Raw genomic sequence first — 17688 nt, 5'->3', positions numbered from 1 at the left:
ACTGTCCCGGTATGCGTACTGAAGATTAAAATGTACGTGTACTGTGCTGGTACCAACTAACGCACCTTCACAGACTGGGTTGGTTTGCTGCCCATCTGGTATCACACCATCTTCCCGGTGTCATAGCGCAGGGTAAAGACTGACTGAAAGCACCAGCAGAGTCAGAAAAACAGTGAAGTTAGGGGAGTGGTATAAATTAGGAATCACTTCTTCTGCCTTATTCTAAAATTGACATGCTTAATGGCATATTATTTTCTCTGAAATACTCATTACTTGTGAGTCAAGACTGGTTGAATGCCTGTCAAAATTATGGTACTCTATAAGTAACTCTTCTCCCCATTTAGCCATTTTAATTAATTTTAATATTGTTTCACCATACATCACTTTTACTTGATTTCACATAGACATAAGAACTGAAAGGGTTCCAAAGACAATTGATCTGTCAGATTATAATTTTCCTGGTTATCTAAAAGCAGTTACTTTGATTCTGTTTACTCCCAGAAGCTGCAATGAAACTTTCATCTTGCTGCTAATACATTCTATTTCTGTTTCATAGTCCACGAGCATCCCATGAACCTTACTTTTCTCACGTCTTTACTTTGTGGGGTTTGATAATTTAAGTTGAAACATTTCACACATACTTAGCCTGGGCTTCTCCTTCATTTTAGGTTTAGAGACGATGAAGTGTTCTTTTTCAATGTGCTTTAACATCACCAAACTCACCTCACACAGCCCTCACAATGTTTTTCAGGTAGTTCTGTGAAATTAACTGGTAGATGTCCATTCTTCCTGTTTTGAAATAAACTGAGTATCAAAGATTTGTGATACACATATTTTCTTTCTAAACAAAGAAGACACTTGGTTTCAATTGAATTGTATTTCACTTGAGTTTTCTAAAATGTCTCAAAATGCAAATTTTCAGAAACCTGTAAGCAGTGTGTATTTACTACATGTCTCGGTCAGTTTGGAGAATAATGATAACTGCATTTGTTATTCCCACCTTCCCACACATGTTAATTGCTGGTACAACACAATATCATATTTACGCATGTTTATATAAAAATCATCCAGATCAAAAGCTGAAGAGCCAAGAAGCTGTTTTGTGTTGTGACAGTTCACTTGACCAAAGTAGTTTTGTGTAGATTTATTAGTACATGATATCTTCTGGTGTAACATTTGCTTCTTCTGTTTTAGTCTTAATTTTAGGGAACTGAATCCCACTAATGGCTATTAGCAACAAATTCACACCATGTGCTGTGGCACTTGCCACACAAAGCCAAAAAGAGTCTTCAAACCTTTCTTCTAAGACGACAAATTGAAAGACATTTTCCCGAAAACTGGCGATTCTTTCTGTGAGGTGATGAAGTTTCACAGCAGCCATAAAGCTGGTGACTGCAAGTACTAGAAATCCACCTGCAATGAAATGAAACAAGGCGGATTATGGTTGGGCTTCAGAAAACTTATTGAATACAACAGTGGGTGTGATACAGATTAGGGATGGGTTTAGGCATGGCTTAAACACCTTCAAAATGCTTAGTTTTTATTGTATGGCCAAACCTTGTACCAGTGTTGGTAATAAAATCCTTCCTTCAATGGTACAGACAGAGCCTAAAGACTTTCATTCACAGCTCCGGTAAAAAGCTGATAGATGCAAATTCACTGCCACCTTAATTTTATTCACAAGTATTTAAGTCAAGGAAATATTCAGTAAGGCAAGAGAAGGGACATTTAACATTGTGTATAAATGTGACTGATAAAAGCTACTGGTAAATGCTGTTACCTGCAATGAAGTTCCAAAGGCAAACTCCTGCTGGACCTTTAATAGCTCGGTAAGGAACTTTTATTGCGTTAAGAATGCAGAATCCAAAACTGACCAGAGAAAAGGAAATGGCCACACAGAGGAACATTATAATAATCACGTGCAGGCCTGTATTCAGCTTTTTCACCATGTGTGGGAAAACTGTCAAGGAAAGAAAATGTCATCTAGTCAGTGTGTGTTTTTTCTTGACAACAGTAAACATCACACTGTGCTGGTGCTGCAGACTTAAATTATATTGAAACAAGACTATCTTTTACAGAGGTGATCAATTCAGGTAATTACACACACCTTAGTTCATGATGCTTTATTTGTCACTACATTGCACAAACTAGGGATATTCAACTACAGGAATATCCTTTACAAAGGTGCTGTGAATAAGGACTCAGGCTTAAGTCCTGCTTAATTTATCTACTTGTGTTAATGTCTTTATCTCTGCTATAGAATTAATTAGTAATTAATGAATTAGAAAGTTTATTAAAGAGTCCAGAAAGCTGTACAGAGATTAAAGGAGACTGGTTACTTTTTCCTCATTCTCTCTGACAGGATAAGGTGATATGGTATTTCTGAATGCCTCAAAGAGGAGCATAGCAGAGCTGGAAGAGGTTTGACCTGATGGCTGGTCTGCCTGCCATTCAAAGTCACTAGACAGAGTAATTGAGTGTGACTGCTCTCCCCATGTCATGAAGTTGCAGCTGCAGTCAGAGCTTGAGCAACACTTGGTTATTGTAAAAGTGACTAGTTCACATTCATCTCAGCTTAACAACTGGTCATGCTGTTGCAAGTTAAGGTTGCTCTGATTCTCTTCATTCCTCTCAAGTCCCACAGTCTTGCCTGCCTTTGAGTTTTTAGACAGGTGCTGTGCATTTGTGTAGTCAGCCATGATCATATGGGAAACTGATGGCTTTTTTGGTAAATTCATATTTTGGCCAGCTTAACTTCCTGACCAACTTCACTGCAACAACTTCCAGAGCCATTGCAAAGGACTGGGGAGGACAGCATTCCTGTGGGCTACAGAGAGGATGAGGCTGCAGCAGCTTCAACTTGTATCAGTTTAAGTCACAGTGGATCCGCACACTGAAAATCGTTAATGCAAAATAACATTTTCACTACAGCACATGATGTGCAAAAACTGGTAATCACTCAAAGTACAGATCACTGAGTGCTTTTGAGACCTCAAGGAAATCTTTTGAGTTAAAAAAATGTAGAAATTCTTACAAATGTATTCAAGAGTTCAGCATTTTTTATCTCCAAGGTTATGAGGAAAAAAGGTAAAAATGTCCTCAACACATTAATAACGTTAGGAGTGTCTGCTGTGGCAGGCAGCTGCACTAGGAGAGCTAGAGAAATGCTGAAATCTGGCCAGTTAAATAAATCTCTACTTCTTAAATGAATAAAAAGGGGAAGGAGTTCAACAGAGGACAGAGGCATAGAGAGATAGCAGAGCAACACTTGGCATAGGAAAGAGTTATTCAAGGGGAAGGTATGATTTACAGGGTCATGTCCAAATGACTTTCACTCCCAAGACCAACAGGAAACCCTCAATCTAGCTTTAGGGATTTCCCTTCCCCACCTCCATGTCTTGATTTCAGGATATAACAGAACACAACTGGTAGAAAAAAGCCCAAAATGATAGGTATTTTACATTTGCACTCAGATCCCAAACCATAAAAACCTCAAGTCAGCCACAAATACAAATTTAATAATAGTAATTTGCATTCTATGAGGTCTTTAAACAAAAAATGTTTTTAAAGTTGAACTTAACATCAAACCAAAGATTAAGCTAAACCTGTACTTACTTGTGAACTGGGAGCGCCGCCCACCCAACCCACACTGCCGAATTTTGCCGCCCTGGAAGAGTCCATAGTAAATTTCTCCAATGAACTTGACCAGCTCTGGATCTGTGGCATTGACCAAATCAGCTGCTGTTTTGCAAAGGATCTTCCCAGTCATCCACTTTGGGGTCCCCATTGCAACAACAATCAGGATAAAAGACACAAAACTTACTAGAGAAGCCAAGGCAAATAAAGTCTTTTTAAAGCAGCCAGGCATCCTAGTGTTTTCAAGGAATCATCACCAAGGCCTCTCTGCAGCAGGCACGTCTCCGTTCTTTATCATGCTCCAAAATTCACAAATGAAGAGCAGGTGCTTCAGAATACATCTCATTGTAGCTTAAGCTCCAGAAATTAACCAGTACAGTTAAAAATCAAATGAACAACATATTTCACTGCGATAACATCCTGAAATGGTTGCAAGGAACAGCTTCATCATACTGTAGAGTGGTGATGCTTGCTTCTGCGGAAAGTAATCCTATATCTATTGCCTGGCTAAAGTTTCATCAGCGGTTTAATTGTCCTGCTCAGATGACATCAAGTTCTTTACTGTAACCTCATGGGAAGAAAATGAGGAGCAGAATCCGGTTTTTTAGATTGTTAAACGTGGGTAAATAGCTGTGTGCAGGGGGCCAAGGATTAAACCAGGCGATTTGGTAGCCGGGTTCCCCGCTCTCCTCAGCTGCAGGCAGCCCCTTGCTCGCTCCCGCCCGGCTGTACATGTCAGTGCCGCCGCGGCGGTGCGGCTCGGCTCGGCGCGGAACCCTCCCCTCTCTCGGCCTGCCGGCGGAGGGAGACACATCATCTGTGCTTCGCGTCGTGCTGCACATACAGACCCCCCGAACACATGCGGTTCCTGCCGCCCGAGGGACTGAGATAAACGGGGTAATCCAAGCTACAGGCGGGACCCACGGGTGCTGAACAAACCCGCCTGTAATTGCCTGCACTTCTACGATTACAGCTACTCCAGCCCTACAGGGACCTCTGTAACCGCTAATTAATTAATTAATTATCAATTAATCCTGGCGGTAACACAGCCTGTCGCTGGAACTCAGGCCAGGAGGGACAGCCGCCTTGGCTGGGGACCAGTGAGAGTGGATGCCTACGGGTAGATGCCTACCCCTCAACACCGGGATTTCCTAAAGTAAAACTCTCTCCACTGCCCCACGCGAGCCCCGAGTGCCAGAGCAGGCTGGGGCTCGGCCAAGGCAACGCGAGTTTTCCTGCCCCCGGCTCCGGCACTGCCCCGGAACCGCAGCAGAAGAAAGACACTCCTCCCCGACAGGCCCCGCCACTGCTACCAGAGTTGGGCATTGCCGTCTTGCACCCGCCCCCCGCGGAGGCAGCCCGCATGCGCAGGCGGGACCGGCCGGCTACCCAGGGGGAGTGCTGTGCAGCCGAGTAGTGTTGGAGCTGGAGTGGGGCGGGCTGGGGTAGCAGCGAGCATGGCTGTGGCGGGCAGGGTGCTGGTGTACGGCGGCAGAGGCGCGCTGGGGTCCCAGTGCGTGCGGTACCTCAAGTCCAGGGACTGGGTAAGCGCCGGCAGGACGGGAGATGGTGAGGTGGGAAGCTCTCCCTACGGAGGGGCAGCGTGAGGCGGTTCGGCGGCCGGGCTCTAACGCGCTGCTCTCACTGCAGTGGGTGGCCAGCATCGACCTGGCGGAGAACGAGGACGCCAGCGCCAGCGTGGTGGTGAGGGTGAGCGACTCCTTCCCCGAGCATGCTGAGCAGGTGGGTAAGCGCGGGGCGGCCTGAGGCGGTGGAGGGGGTCCCCCAGCCGCTCCTTCGTGCTCTCATCCGTGCGCTCTTGCCAGTGCTGCAGCAGGGAGGGAGGCGGCTGTAGGGATGGGTCCGGATTCGGGCAAGAAGCAGCCGCTGTGGGCTAAGGAGCATACCGGTGGCGGCACCCTCAACCCGAAGATCGTCACATCTCCTTGTCACTGCTTCCTTCTTCATTATTTGTAATTTAATTGTGTGCATGAATATGCAGAAAGAGCTTGATGTGGGATTTTGGAGGCTCAGCACGTAATGCAGTTTTGCATTACTTTTTTCTTGGTGACTTGAAAAGTCACAGGCTGAATCAGGTGGGTATAATAAAGATGAATTTGGACACCTTAAAATGCAACAACACTTCTCTCGCATGTCCTAAATCTTAAATACATAGTTTGTAGGTAAGAGATATACTCAAAGCATGCAAACTCAAAACCCCGATGGGATAGGTAGAGAATACTCTGGTTTCCGCAAAGGTGAATATAGGAGAATCCAAGCTAGCCTAAAAACTGTTCTGCTTCATTCTCAAGAGATGGGATTTAGTTTTTAATTTGTAACTTTTGACTCTATTTTTCTTCTTGATAAATTGAATTGTTAGCCAGTGTTTTCTTTCTATCTACTATTTCTTAAGGCTCCTGAAGAGTAATGAAGAGTTTGTAATGTATTTTTCAATGCTCAACTGTTGTGAAAACCAGCAGATACTTGTCTTTGTTGAGAGATAGGTTGTGTGCTTTTCACTTTGGCAGAGAAGATTGGTAGACAACACATTTATTGCCCACTGTAAAGTCTTCTGTTTGAAAGTGAAAAAGTATACTGCATATTTAAAAGTCTACAAATACAAATTTAGGGGCCAGACTTGAATTGATGGTTGTAGTCTAGATAGTGGAAGAAATGAACAACTGAAGATTAGCCTTTTTATTGCTTCTGTCATCAAAAGTGACACCTGTAGTACTGGTCAGACCTGGAGTTTCATTTTCCATGTTAGGCAGCACCATACCCAGAGAAGAACCTGTCAAAAAGTAAGTCACAAATAAAAACTGTTAATGATACAGGTCAGGGTCAGATCTTTCAGTCCAGCTAAAATCAGTTATTTCCAGTATCATCATGTACTGTGCAATCTGACCTTCTTTGGGCTGACTTTCGTCTGTAGTTGTCTTTCAACACAATTACTTTGAATTCATATAGATCATAAATGTTAATTTTATGCAGTTATTTCAATTGCTGTGTGTTGTGTTACTTGGCTAAAAAGTGGGTCAGTCTTGATATATACTTCTGTGCCTTAGTCATCCAGCATTTCCAATGTGTCTTTGTTCTGTGTACTGTAGGTGACGACAGAGGTTGGAAAACTGCTTGGTGAAGAAAAGGTGGATGCAATCTTGTGTGTAGCAGGAGGATGGGCTGGAGGCAGCGCCAAAGCTAAGTGTAAGCCTTTGGTACATGTGTGTCAGTAAACACATGAATGAAATCTGAGAGGAATCCTTCAAAATCATGATAATAGGGATATTTCAGATGGTCTTTGTTCCCGAGTCCGGAAGAGGACATGAGCATAGAAGTACAGAATGGCTCAGTCATAATGCTGAACTTCTGTGGCAAAATTTGCATGGCACTTGGTATTCTCAATAATACTTCCTGACGTGCCAGTTTGCACTGAAAAATCTCAATGCACTTTATGAAGGAGTTCAATGTTATTTGCTATGAGCTAACTTCTGCTGAGTTTACCTGTATCAGGCAAGTTACATAAAAAATGGCTTGGCAGAAACATCACTGTTGTTTCTCAGTTCATTGCTATACGCATATAAGCGCAGTTGCCTCCTGTAGTTCTCTGGGCTGTTAATGTGCAATACAGTGTTGGAAGGGGCTGCCTAATGGCCTGAGATCATGCTACAGAAAAAAGCCTATAGACATGGAATATTCAGAATGAAATTTTATACTTTACCTCCTAGTGTAGAAATACAAGCTAAAAAATAGTCTTGTTTTCTGTCTGGAGGAAATCTGATAAAATGTATTCTGTTCTTCCCTCATTCCAGTTTGGACATTAAAGGCAAAGATTTCTCTTTGAAGTGTGGCAAGATGGAAAGGCATATGTGCTTATGCTACAGCTGAATTATGTTAGATTGTTAGCTTAAATAAGCTACTTTATCTTAACCATGATTTATAGTGATGGTGTGATAGAGTAGTTGGTTATCTTGGGATAGGTGGTTGGCTTATACCACAGTTATTTAGACTTGTTCCATATTGTGTTACGGAAATGGTCATTCTGAAATACCAGAATCTTTGGCATTATTGTTTTTCTTTTTTCCCATGTAGATACTGATAGTAAAGAAAAACATTGCTGAGAGTTCATATTTTGCTTTCATTTGAAGTTACTGTTATACCTCACTTGTAGGCTGCCTTACCGGGGGTTGCAGCACACTTACTCCAGTACATAGGTGCACTGGAACACTCATTTGGTACAGTGCAGATGCGTGTGTCTTCGGTATTCCATGCCAGTGTCCTAATGTCAGGTAGACAGGTTGTTTCTTGGTTTATGAAGTAATCTGACAATGAGAAATACTTTCTTGTTGGACTCCTTTGTCTCTTGGAGTCTTGTGTCTGCATACTGATGGAGCATGGTTCTTTTGCAGCCAGTGAGGAAGTTATGAAAAGAGTCAGATCTTGCTGCTATAAGGTGAGGTGAGGCTAATGTGAGAGTTTCAAGATCCTTGACACAGATTGAAGCAACCTTATAAGAGTTTCAAGAACTTGGAAATCTGAACCATTAATGGGGAGCTAATGGAACTGTTCTGTGTGAGTTTGCTTTTTATTTGTGTTGGTGAGAAAGCAGGTAACTGCCTAGAATATATATTGTAGAGTTGGGACTTGGAGCCTAAAGAGAAGGGAGATACAAAAGACATAAATTGGTATTTTAGCCAACGTGGAAGTAGAAAATAGTAAAAAGCATGTTTCCTGTTGTATTCCGACAGTAAGGAAATTAGAGTTAGAAGTCTTCTAACTTTCAGTTGATTTTACTAATTCTCTTCCTAATCAGCTTTATACAAAAACTGTGATCTGATGTGGAAGCAGAGTGTTTGGACATCGACTATTTCCAGCCACCTAGCCACAAAACATCTGAAAGAAGGTGGCCTCTTGACTTTGACAGGAGCTCAAGCTGCTTTGTCTGGAACCCCAGGTAAAATGCAATGCATGGTAACTGCTGGGACATCAGCAGTTACAGTTGTCTGTTAGTGTTAGCATTCTTGTTTATGAAACAGCAATTTCACTCTCCAGTTTCTTGACATATAGTACAAGTGGAAAATTGCTGCTAAAATACTGAAGTGTACTTTTACAGGTAACAGTACAGAATCTCTTGACACTAGACTGCAAACAGAATCTGTATTTAAGTAACGTCCTTGACCATGGTGAAATGTACTTGGCTCATACAGGATACAATAAAAAATTTTGGAAAATAATTTTCAGAAGAATAGAAGCACACAGCAAGCTGTAAGGATAACCATAGAATCACAGAATGGTTGGTGTTGGAAGGGACCTTAAATCTCATATAGTTCCAATCCCCCTGCCATGGGCAGGGACACCTTCCACTATACTAGTTTGCTCGAAGCTCCATCCAACCTGGCCTTGAACACTGCCAGGGATAGGACATCCAGAGCTTTCTGGGCAACCTGTTCTAGTGTCTCAAATAAAGTAAAATGTTCTGTTTGTGTTCAGAAAGGTAGAGTCCTTAGTTGCCTGATTTTCCGTTGGCAATGACTCAGCTAATTCTGTTGACTCTGTCCTGTTCATGTTCTGATTCCCATCTGCCTTTGCTTTAGACATAGATAAGCTTGTTGACCTTCAGCTTTGACATCTGCTAGCTATTTAATACAAATTTTACTGGGTTTTTCATCTCGCTCCTCACCCGGTTGGTCTGCATAGAGGAAGAAATCTGGGAGCAATTTAACATTAAAACAAAGCAGCGCTGACACAAGCCCACATACAAGGAGTGGAAAGGTTTTGAGACAAATACTCGTATTTCCCAATATTTTGTTAGCGTGACTTTAACTATATTTTCATGAGACATAGATACTAACATTTTAAAACATCAACTTTATGAACATCCCTGAAGGCTGTGTCTGAAACTGGGGAAAATGTTATATTTTCAAGTTAGTGGTTGATTTTGTATGCTTAGAGCTGCTTCTGGCATGGTCAGAAGATAAAAGGCTTATTTTATGAGAATAAGCAGATGCATAATTTACAGTGTACTGCTGCTGACCATATACAAATGAAAAATTCTGAACTCCAGCACATTTTCCTGTTTGTTATTTGGTGGTTTTGGGGGAGGTGGGGACCACAGCACAGGAAACAGTGATTTGCTTTCATGTTCTGAACTAGCTGGTTTCAGTTAGTCTGTATTTTTTCCTGAAAAATACAGCAGTGCTTTCGGCAAACACATGCAAGTCATTAACATCAGAAAGAATTGGGAAAGAGATGTTGCTCAACTTTTGCAAATAGGACTTACTAGGCTTGTCACTACAGCCCTTATGGAAGGAGTAATCTTTTTCTTGTTTGCTATTAGCATGGTTTTTCTTTTGCTGTGTGAAAATGTTGACTTGCATAATGTGAACTGAAGAATACTGAAAATCACAGTGACAGAAGCAGTCTGACAGTGGTGGCTAAGGAATGTAGAAGCCTGAACAGGTTAAAGAAGACGTAGAATGTTTGGTTTAGACAGGACAAGAGGGGAATACCGTACAGTTGCAAGTATCTTTATCATGAGAATAATACAAGCTTGCTTCTGCTGCCCATGATTCTCCTGATAAAAATGACATGCTACTTTATGTCCAATTGGATATAGTGGAGAAACTTCTACAATGTAAAGTTACCTTTGTAAATTTGATACTAAATACTTCCTCAGGAACACTGGAAAGGGGTTGTGTAGTTATATAAATGGGCAGAAAGGCATCCAGTTATATAGACGAAATGCATTTTTCTTACATACTTAATCTGTGTCTAGACTGCTTGGCAGAACATACTGTGAGACATCTCAAACCTGTAGCACTCTAACTGTCCAGATCTTTACCCAACCAGTGTGCCTTATGCTCTCGTTCCTGATGCTTTTACACTGCTAAGTACTGTCTGCCTAGAAAGCAGCAGTGTTCAGGAAGAAATTCGTTCACTCAGATTACGCACCTACCTATGGTGAGTAGGGAGGCATTGTAGCTTTTTTCAAAATGCTTGTCAGATTTGGGATGCTGACCAAGTGTATTACAATTTTGGAGAGAAGTGAGCTGTATCTGTTTGGGTCAAAATCCACATAAGATGAAAATGAATGGATGATTGCCTTTAGTAAAGTCTACAAGCATTTTCACAGTTGCTTTATTAGGTTTGTGAGGTTAGTTAGCCCTGTAGGTCACATCTTTCAGGATCTGTTTGGATACATTAACTTAACTCTGTAAGCTGCTAATTTCTGTGATGCTTCCAGGATGCCTAGTATGAGCTTCTTGGTTTTTTTCCTTTTATGTATTTTTTTTCCCTTTTAATATGTTTTAAAAATCTGATTCTGTTCTGGCTGTGCTAAGTGGGCTTAAACTTCATCAAACAAGCTATTTTTTTTTATTAAACTACTAATGGCAATGAAAGTTGTTTTGATTGTGCTTTAATTTGCCTGTTTTTAATTGTCAGGGATGATCGCCTATGGCATGGCCAAAGGAGCAGTGCATCAGCTGTGTCAGAGTTTAGCAGGTCCCAATAGTGGCCTGCCGTCTGGGTCTGCTGCTGTTGCCATTTTACCGTAAGTGATTGCACAGTTGCTTCTCCGTCATTTTATTTGATTACTGCTGTAACCTGGAATCACATGGATGTACTTGTGATGTCCTGTTCACAGGGCACAAACAGCCTCTCACACCTATTCACAGCTTCATGCAGGTCACACAGAAGATGTTTTGGTTTTCTTTTTTCTTTCCTTTGCAAAATGGTAGTGGATGTTAGGACTGAAATTTGATTTGCCTTTAACCAGTTCAACCATAGCCATGCATTAACGTGAGTTTTTTTGATTCTTTTTTTCCAGTATAGGCAGAACTCTGAAAATGAAATGAACTATTCAGCACAGTTGTAGATTGAACCATGTGATAGTAGTAAAGGGTAAATGGTAAAGCAAAAGGATTACTTGACAAGTTTTGACTTGGTTAAAGGTGCTTCTTCATGAGGTGCTGCATAACTAAGCTTGATCAGCAAAATTAGATCATTTTGGGGATATGTGAAAAGAAAAAGTTTAGCTTGTATTTTCCTGTTACAGCTTTCATTTTGATGAGGAAAGCTAGAAAAGTTGCCTAGAAGGTCTTCACTCTGTCTAAACTCAGCAATTCTGTTGCCAAAATGGAGGAGTATTTTTCTTGCCAGGTCCATATCTAATTCAGGACCAAAAACTACTAAGAGTTCTATATAGGTATTTAGAACATTATCTGAATTCTCCTCACTTTTTCCTCATACACAAACATCACCTTCTACAGAGCCATATGGACAGACAGATACCAATGTCACTGGACTCTTGGGTGTTCTGCATTTGGATACTTCTCATGCAAAACTGGTTTTGAGTGAAATTTTGAGAGAGTAATGATAGCTTGGATTATCAACAGTATCTCAAGGAAGGAGTTGTGAAAAGTTCACTCCTTTATCACTGTATATAGCATAAATATATATCATCGAAGTCAAAGCTTCCTATGCTTGTGCACTTAACCTCGGCATTTGCAGCTAGCATGAGGCTCTGTGAAAGCATGGCTGTACTGTGCCTGTGCTGTGTAGTACACCTGAGCAAGCATGTTGCTGTCTCTTCCTGTCTGCAGGAGAGAGACTAGAAGGGAGCTCTGGACTGAGTGATTGCTCTAGTGGGCTGGATTTCATCAGCAATCCAGGAAGGCGAGGGCTTGTAGGTTGGAGCCTTTGGTATATGTTGAAACTGATGGCTATATGTTCTCAGCACGTGCAGGATGCAGAGGAAATCCATACCACGTGGTCTAAAAGGCAAGCATATGCTACAGTGCTGAGTAGAAGCAGGTGGCACTCATCAGAAACATGGTGTATAATTAAAAGGCTTATCTTTTTTAATCACAGAGTTACCTTAGATACACCAGCAAACAGGAAATCAATGCCTGACGCAGATTTCAGCTCCTGGACACCTTTAGAATTCATTGCTGAGTGAGTATCAGTTTGGTAACTAAGCAATTCCTCACTGTCCCTTTTGCTGCTGTATCTTTATTGTGTGTTTTCTCTCTTGGTTTTGGGTGGCTTTTTAGTTCCATCATCTCATTGTGTGTGTTTCTCAATCCCATTGGGTTTATTGCATAGGCTTCTTAGCTGGAGAAAATCAGCCCAACTATGTCAGCTGCAGCATCTCTACACTAGTTATTCCAACAAGGAAGATTGCCTTAAGCAGTTGTAAGCCACAGAACCTCATAAAGCCTGTAGACAAATTAAATTACAGACAGCAGATACAAGAGACAATAGTCTGGCTTAAAGGTAGACTACAAATAGGCATGGAAACTTTTGGATTCTTGTTTTTCTGTTAAACACTGTGCCCAGTCTGTGGTGTGTTCACTTCTCAGCTGACAAAATTCCTGGTCTTGTTTAGAAAAATTTAGTCAATATGTTTGTTTCTTTTTTCCCCGTCATCCACAAAAACTTGTCCTGAATGTTGTTGCAAAATCCCGAGATTCCAACTGTAGTTTGCGTAAGAGCAGGCTGGGATTACCCTGCTCACTGTGTGTCTCTCCTCTTGGTTAGAGAGGGTGCAGCACAAGTGCTGGGTTCTGCGCTGTGATTGGGAGTAGCAGAGATCCTTCTGAGGGTGAGCGTCAAAAGGAAGAAAATAAGGACACGGCGAGGGAAACCAAGCATAAATCTACATTCGTACATTGTAAAGGGCTTTACTCTTACACTTTTTGAAGTCTTTTAGAGCTGACACTGAAATTGCATTTAGCTATTGCTAATTGTTCAGAGAGTAGTTTAGTTCTGACATTAGATTTCCTTTTTTTGGTGACTTTTTAAAGTTAAGAGTGGAAAGTGGCTTTGTGTGCACCCTCTGCAGCTGTTTGATGTGGCTCTTTAAAAGGCGCCATCGAGTTGGCCTAAAAACATTTAAAGAAAGATCTTTAGTTTATTGTGCTTAACCAGATGTGGTGGTTTTACTATTTTTTAATTTTTTTTTTAATTGTTAAGTCTTTTTCCATATGGAAGAACTGAGTTGATTGTTTTGGTTTGTTTCTTAAGTTCTAATTCCTGAACTTTTAAAATGGAAAATCTCGCTGGCTGTAAAAGAAAAACATGTGATGTTAAGTGTTGGTAACATCTGCATCTTGGGAAGGAGGCAGAAAAACTTTCTCTACCAGGCACTTGAATGTTGTGCTACTGTGTCAGATGGCAGGACATTCCAGCATGGCTGTTGCTGTGTCTGCAGCATTGGAAGGGTTGATGGACTTGAAAAATACACTGTGCTTTCTGTATTATATTTTGAGCAGAAGTTTGTGTTACATCTTGGTAAGAAGTGTTCTGGTGTGTTACCTGAGTAAGTCCATCTTACTTTGCAATACTTTGGACGTCTTAAGGCTTTGTGTGCTTCTTTTGAGACCAGTTAAATATCTAAATGTTACAGTGGCCTGTGGGAGACTAGTAGGTTTAGCAACTCTGTTATAGCCATAAATGCTATAAAGGCAACTTAAGTTGCGTTTCCTTTCCCTTTTAAGTAGTTGGTTTTGAACTTGGAAATAACTCGCCTCTGTGGCTTGCTACTTGGACATTTAAGCTCCTGGCCTTTTCCTTTGAGATGTTGTGAAAATCCTGTGTGAGCTGTGTAAAGCCCTAATCGATTTTGCTGGGCCTGTGGCCAGTTCTGACAGCCTGAATCCAGTTATGGCACTGCTAGTTCACAATGTACATGGAAATCACCAGAGGGGGCAATAGGAGGAGAAGTAAAACCTTTATGCTTCCATCAGTGTACCAGATTTTATTTTTTTTTTCCTCTTCCTAACCCTGTTTTATCCATTTATTTTGAAACAGAACCTTTTATGACTGGATAACAGGAAAGAATCGACCAAACTCAGGAAGCCTAATCCAGGTGGTGACTACAGGAGGGAAGACTGAACTAGTTGCAGCAGCACATCTTTGATGTAAGCCTCTTAAGGCAGTGGAACTTCGGCAGAGAAGCTGTGGAAGTCTGTGTGCCACTAATTTGGGGGGTCTTCTATATCCAGTAGTTATGTAATTAATGGAACCAGATTTCAAGTAATATTTCTGTGCTGCCAGTGTGAGCTATCAGCATTTGTTTACCAACAAGTATCGTGTATTTGTCTCTAAATGCAAGTTGCAGGCTTGAAAGTCTGTTTGTGTCCTAATTCTGAGCATTGTATTTTGACTTACCTGTTTTCTCTGAAATGGGAACTGTGATTGATTATGTCATGTAATCACACACATAATGGTTGGATTGTTTTTTTCTCAGTCAGTGAGTGTTTCTGGCAACTTCCTGTGAAACTTCCAGTAGTCTGTGTCTTTGTCAGGAGATAGATCCCTGCCCCTGCATATTGTGTTGGCTGCAACAGCAGGAAACATTGCAGTCGGGTATAATGTCCTAGTCTGGTAACATTTTTCTTGTCAGTGTTTCACTTAAGTTAATGGAACTCTGCAGAGAATAGTCACTTGAGAAGGAGGTTTCTCATTTGCCTTACAGCTCATAAGCTGCTGTCAGTCATTCTGTCAAATGATTAGTGTGTCTTTGTGTTAGTTATGATGGTTTACTCTTCCAAGAAGCAAAGTGCCGTAAAAAAGTACTAGAAAAACATATATACACTTCTATTTGAATATTGATTTTTTTTGTGCTAAATAAATATATATTGTTTTATGTGCTGGACTGTATCCATCACTGTAACCTAAATATCTGGGTAACATTTTAACCAGTTTAATTGGACTTGCAGTTTGGCTATGGCAGGGGACTTTTCACTTCCTTCTGAGCATGCTGCATAAAACGCATTCCTGTGGTAGAAGTGCACAAGAGCTACAAGCCATGCACAGAGGCAGGCCTTCAGCAGGAGCAAATGTTACCTTTAATCCAGCTACATTGTGTGGAAATACAGTTTGGTTGCACAGTGAAAATATTGTCTGAGCATAGACTCTCATGAAACCAGGACTGTCAGATTTTTTGGAACATCTTGAAAACAGCTGGATGTGCAGAGTTGTATGTACAGTCTCTATGCACTTTTATTTTTTTTTATATTAACTTCAGGTTTAAGGATTTATCATCATGATGCAGGAAATCTTTCCCTTCTTTCCACTAGGAAGAGCTGATATATGTCCTTGTCAGTTTTACCATGGTCATACGGTTACATGATTGCCTCTTGTGGAATGGCTGTCCCTTTACTTTGTTTTGCTGGTTGCAAAGGTAAGGGTAAGTTTTATGTCCTGTCGAACCCAGTTGAGAGCTGTCAATTCATGAAGCTGCTTTGGAGTCTAACAGAAGACTGGCAGCTGTGCTATTTGACCAGCGGTTTCTGCAGGCTGAGAGTACAGACAAAAGCTGTAAGGCACTGATAAGGAATGAAGCACTAAGGTGTTACTTGGTTATCCTGGAAAAGGGAAGAACTGTCCTACAAGCTTACCTGACTCAAAGGCTTCACTTTTCCAAGCTAGCTGAATTTCCAAGTTGCATTCAAGTCACTGTGTCATGTTGTCTTGCAAACATGAACTGAAATGTGTCTCAGAAGCTGCCTGAACTGCAGATCAAACTCTTTTAATAGTGAAGGGAGCACAGCTGGGATTCCAGATGTGTTTTATACAGCTGGGTATGAGCACAGGGCCAAGGACCTGGCAGGCTGTATGGCTCAAGGGTACTTCTGCAGAGCTTGCTGTGGCAGTAGGTAGTAACACAGCAGATAGGACTAAGATGAGCAGAGAATTTTATTTGCTAATGGCTACAGGGGATTTGCATCTTTTATAGGTTATGTGGACATACCTAAGCCTTAACGTTGCTATTAATAACAGGAGGAAAAGGGGAAACTGGATTTAGAATTTGGTAGAGGAGAGAGGGTGAGGAAAAGATGAGATGTGATCCATACATTTCAGAAGCTAGATGGATTCCTTCTTTTTCACTAGAAACACCTTTTGTTCCTGATAGAAAAACCTGAGGCAAATGTGTGGTTCTGACCTAGATGCTTTAGGTTTTCTCCCTGAGAGCTCTGGTTCTGTCAACCAGAGATAGGGCCTTGAAAACAGGGGAGGTGTCCATACTATACACAGACACACACCTGGAGACTGCAGGTCTGTCGTGAAGGTATACGCAGAATGATTTGGTTGGAAAAGGACATTTGAAGATCATCTAGTCCAACCCCTTGCCATGGGCACGGACAGTTTATATGCTGTTTATATGGCATCATCAACATCAGTGTAATACTGTGGAAGCAATAAGTTTATTCTTCAATGTAAGGAATGCAACATTTGTTCATTTTTACACATGTTGAGTGACTGAATTTATCAGGTTTTTATTTAAGACTGTACAACTGGTACCATATTGGAAAATCCACGTGCAGAGAGCCAATTTAGTGAGGCACTTTTCTATACAGCTTTCTTTTGAAGGTGCATACTGCTCTTAACTAAAGAAAAAGATCAGTGAGGTTTGGGGAAAAATAAACAAGTTGTGTCATGCAAATCAGTTCTCAAGCCAAACCATCTGTGGTTGGTGTTTTGACTTTCATAGGTTTACCCATTGTCCTAGAGAAGGGACATTCCACACCCGAGCCAAGGTGCCTTTGTGAAGATAAGGCAATCAAATGGCACATCTATAAGCACATGGATACTTAACCCCAAACAGGGGTGGCTGTTATACATGGCATCAGGTATGAGAAGAGGCGAGACAAGCCAGCTGGGACAGGCCCACTTTGTAAGGATGATTTTTTTCCTACAGATGTAGAAAAAAGTATGCTTTAATAAAGCTCAAGTAAGTATAAAAGAGACTTGTGCAGTAGATACTGGTACCATTACAAGCCCACAGACCTATGAATACTGGGCAAGAAGCTGATTTTGACATTCAGGGTGTAAGAGGGTATGAACCTGAGCTGCTGGGTGGCCCAAGGCCACCATCCTGTGAAGCCTGATGTACCACCTTGTTGCTTTGCAGAACCTTTGACACATTGCAGGACTGAGTCTGAAATGTTCTCAGATTTCACTGTGAAGTGAAATTCATGTGTTTTACCAATAGGTTTAATTAGGTTTTTTGAAGTTGCATTTTATGGAAAAATTAGTTTTCTGCCAATT

The 17688-nt window shown here is 41.3% G+C and overlaps 2 protein-coding genes across 2 annotated transcripts; one reads left to right on the top strand and one right to left on the bottom strand.

The window, feature by feature from the left end:
- Positions 1-394: 394 nt before the first annotated feature.
- On the bottom strand, positions 395-4601 carry CLRN2 (clarin 2). The gene is made up of 3 exons (XM_005148470.3): positions 3616-4601; positions 1781-1960; positions 395-1413 (listed from the first exon to the last, which is right to left on the bottom strand). The coding sequence occupies exons 1-3, from the start codon at positions 3866-3868 to the stop codon at positions 1148-1150; spliced, it is 699 nt and encodes a 232-aa protein (XP_005148527.2). The 5' UTR covers positions 3869-4601; the 3' UTR covers positions 395-1147.
- A 391-nt stretch (positions 4602-4992) lies between these two features.
- On the top strand, positions 4993-15287 carry QDPR (quinoid dihydropteridine reductase). Its single transcript, XM_005148471.4, has 7 exons — positions 4993-5180; positions 5287-5379; positions 6744-6840; positions 8447-8587; positions 11077-11185; positions 12505-12588; positions 14446-15287. The coding sequence occupies exons 1-7, from the start codon at positions 5094-5096 to the stop codon at positions 14552-14554; spliced, it is 720 nt and encodes a 239-aa protein (XP_005148528.1). The 5' UTR covers positions 4993-5093; the 3' UTR covers positions 14555-15287.
- The last annotated feature ends 2401 nt before the right edge of the window (positions 15288-17688 follow it).

Source organism: Melopsittacus undulatus, chromosome 7, assembly GCF_012275295.1.
Source record: "Melopsittacus undulatus isolate bMelUnd1 chromosome 7, bMelUnd1.mat.Z, whole genome shotgun sequence".
Classification (NCBI taxonomy): domain Eukaryota; kingdom Metazoa; phylum Chordata; class Aves; order Psittaciformes; family Psittaculidae; genus Melopsittacus; species Melopsittacus undulatus.
This window is presented reverse-complemented; position numbering and strand designations above follow the sequence as displayed.

Coding starts and splice junctions, on each gene's coding strand:
- QDPR (XM_005148471.4), top strand. CDS start 5,094: ATGGCTGTGGCGGGCAGGGTGCTGGTGTACGGCGGCAGAGGCGCGCTG. Junction 6,841..8,446: donor AGGCAGCGCCAAAGCTAAGT/GTAAGCCTTTGG, acceptor CTTCCTAATCAG/CTTTATACAAAAACTGTGAT. Junction 11,186..12,504: donor GCTGCTGTTGCCATTTTACC/GTAAGTGATTGC, acceptor TTTTAATCACAG/AGTTACCTTAGATACACCAG.
- CLRN2 (XM_005148470.3), bottom strand. CDS start 3,868: ATGCCTGGCTGCTTTAAAAAGACTTTATTTGCCTTGGCTTCTCTAGTA. Junction 1,961..3,615: donor GCGGCGCTCCCAGTTCACAA/GTAAGTACAGGT, acceptor TTTCCTTGACAG/TTTTCCCACACATGGTGAAA. Junction 1,414..1,780: donor CCTTTGGAACTTCATTGCAG/GTAACAGCATTT, acceptor ATTTCATTGCAG/GTGGATTTCTAGTACTTGCA.